This window comes from Diplotaxodon limnothrissa, linkage group LG6 (assembly GCF_057381915.1).
Source record: "Diplotaxodon limnothrissa isolate DT_005_m linkage group LG6, D_limnothrissa_male_GT1.1, whole genome shotgun sequence".
NCBI lineage: Eukaryota > Metazoa > Chordata > Actinopteri > Cichliformes > Cichlidae > Diplotaxodon > Diplotaxodon limnothrissa.
Window position 1 is genome coordinate 42,901,066 of NC_140601.1, and position 2,967 is coordinate 42,904,032.

Here is a 2,967-nt window from a genome sequence, read left to right on the forward strand (position 1 = left end):
TGAGTTATTCAGGTGAACTCTCAACAGCATCAACTACCCTGTTACTGTGCCACCCTAATAAACCTCGGTGAAGCAAAATGTCTTGCGCTTAAGACTCTACATGAAAGTTAAAATATATATGTTCAGTTCACATAGATATATAGTGTATATAGTTACATAGTTATACATATCACACAAAAATCCACCACAAAGCTGTGACATGTTTTGATGCAGCTTATTAAGCTTTAATCAGAGACAGTATCAGAGGCTATAAATGGATTACACTCGCTCCACACACTGTTTGTGTTTCAGTTCACACAATCAGAGGCGCCGACAGTATCGTGGACCAGAATGAGCAGAGTGCACGATGCAGCTGTGATTTCAGGAGCACATGTTAATCTTGCTGTGACGAACACACACATTTAAAAGTTAAACACGGATGCAGGAAAACGATGCAAAGCACGGGTTACATTTTCTGTTTTTCTTTTTCCCTCTCTGGTTAATTCTGATGATTTTCTCTCATCACTCCTCCTCTCTGCATGTTACTCTTCCTCTTGGTCTTATTCTCTTTCTCCCCTTTGTTGCCAAGCAGTTTTAATACATTTTTCTGCAACAGCACCATTGGTATTGCAGATAAGACACTTCATGTCATTCATATTTTGCTGCCTGTAGCATCGGAATATATGCTTTAGACCATTTGACTTTTTTTCTTCCTCCTTTGTCCCTTTTTCTGCGATTGCGTACCCAAGCCTCTCAAGTGATCCACGCAGTGCATTCACACGATTATTATTATTATCATCAGGTCTAAATACATCTGAAAACACAACAACATAATTCTTCCAGTTCCTTATCGCTGGTATTTTACTGAGAATATTCCGAGTATTCCCTGGGTCGGTACATGTTTCACCACATGGGGAGTCACGGACGTAGAAAACCATCAGATCATCTTTGGAGTTTTTCCTAATTTTGTCGTTTTCTTTGAAATAGTTCAGGGTTCGGGACTCAGCATGAGCAGCCTGAGGATACAGATTATTTTCAATATATTCTTCATCACAAAATGCTGCAATATCAGCCCATGTCTTTATCTCCTTTCCATTACATTTTTTTGGGACACACCACTGTACAGGAGCATTAGGACACTGATATCGAACATTAGGCCATCTCAGCACTGTGGCTGCCACCACTCTGTTACCTATGTATACGTCACAGTTTAGAATCTTCGTCCTCACAGCTTCACCATCATCATCAGTGACTTTGTTCATATCAAACTTGTCTTTATTGCGTGGGACGCTCACGGCCACACTGAACATGGGGAACTGTCTGTCGAAGTAAACAGAGAATATTCACCTGTAAAACATTTTCTTTATAACGTGCAGATTAAAGTATCCAGAGTGTTAAACCAGACAAAGTGAGTTCAGTCTCATTTTGCTGAGGAAACCAGTCTATTTCTTTTTTTGTTTTTTTTGGATTTTTTTAAGCCCTGAAATTGAGAACAACTTAAACATCCAGTTACAAATAACAGTGAGTATGTAATGCTGCATTTGTTCTTTCAGTCTCTGCTTCTACATGTAGTTCTAAATATCTCTGTTTCTGCCACGTTACTATAAAGCACACTGTAAGTACTGTGTTTCAGATTAAAGTAAACCTTTGTTACTGACCTGTTGTTGTTTGCACCGTAGCTAGGTGTGTACCTGCCAAAAGACACACACACAGGTTCTGATGTTGATTTCACTTGGAAAGATTTACATGAAACCACAACAATGTTGGTTTGTTTCCCTGAGAGTTTGGACAGAGTTAAACAGAGGCTGATCTGTGTTAGAGTCCAGTGTGATACACTTTTAATAGCATATTTGTCACATGTTACTCTGATGCTGTTTGTTTGTTAAAAACAGCTGCTGTAAACATCATCATCATCATCATCATCATCAGATTTTCTTCTGTATTTCACAGAACGTTCACTCACCTGTTCAGAATGTCATCTACAATTGGTGCGAGCTGGTTTGGGTCAATAACAGTCTCGCCATTTGTAACGGTCATCAAAACAAGGACGGCTACAGAAACCCAGTAAGGACCAGCCATCTGAGTGGGTTTAACAAGGATGGAAAAATTAGATGAGTGAATATATAACAGTGTCCAAATATCTGCAGACTATTCTCCAAAACTCACCATAATTAACCAGATTAACAGCTCTGCTCTTTCAGGAGGTGTTTGTCTAAAAATTCATTTTAAAGTGTCTTTAATAAAAAAAACTAAAAAACTCTCACAGTCTGCAGCATGTCAGACATTATTCTGAATTCTAATCAATATTGTGCCAGTTTAAACCTTTATTACCTGCAGTGGTGGAGAAAGGTCTGAGGGATGCTGGAGGCTCTGTTCAGGACGAGATGCTGCTGCGGTGGATGCAGCTACAAGGAGAAGACACCTTTATAGAGGGCAGGCTGATGATGGCCAAAGTCTCTGAATGGCTTCATGCCCTTATTTGAACATGTCTTTAAGCCATGGGTGTAAGAGGAGGAAGACACACAAACAGAGACTTGTGTTTCAGGATACAGTGGGGCAAAAAAGTATTTAGTCAGCCAGCGATTGTGCAAGTTCCCCCACCTAAAATGATGACAGAGGTCAGTAATTTGCACCAGAGGTACACTTCAACTGTGAGAGACAGAATGTGAAAAAAAATCCATGAATCCACATGGTAGGATTTGTAAAGAATTTATTGGTAAATCAGGGTGGAAAATAAGTATTTGGTCAATAACAAAAATACAACTCAATACTTTGTAACATAACCTTTGTTGGCAATAACAGAGGTCAAACGTTTACTATAGGTCTTTACCAGGTTTGCACACACAGTAGCTGGTATTTTGGCCCATTCCTCCATGCAGATCTTCTCGAGAGCAGTGATGTTTTGGGGCTGTCGCCGAGCAACACGGACTTTCAACTCCCGCCACAGATTTTCTATGGGGTTGAGGTCTGGAGACTGGCTAGGCCACT

At 40.0% G+C, this 2,967-nt stretch overlaps 1 protein-coding gene across 1 annotated transcript; it reads right to left on the reverse strand.

The window, feature by feature from the left end:
* Positions 1-539: 539 nt before the first annotated feature.
* Positions 540-2,058, reverse strand: LOC146631292 (uncharacterized). The gene is made up of 3 exons (XM_085356495.1): positions 1,943-2,058; positions 1,638-1,670; positions 540-1,299 (listed from the first exon to the last, which is right to left on the reverse strand). The coding sequence occupies exons 1-3, from the start codon at positions 2,056-2,058 to the stop codon at positions 540-542; spliced, it is 909 nt and encodes a 302-aa protein (XP_085212621.1).
* Between the last annotated feature and the right edge of the window lie 909 nt (positions 2,059-2,967).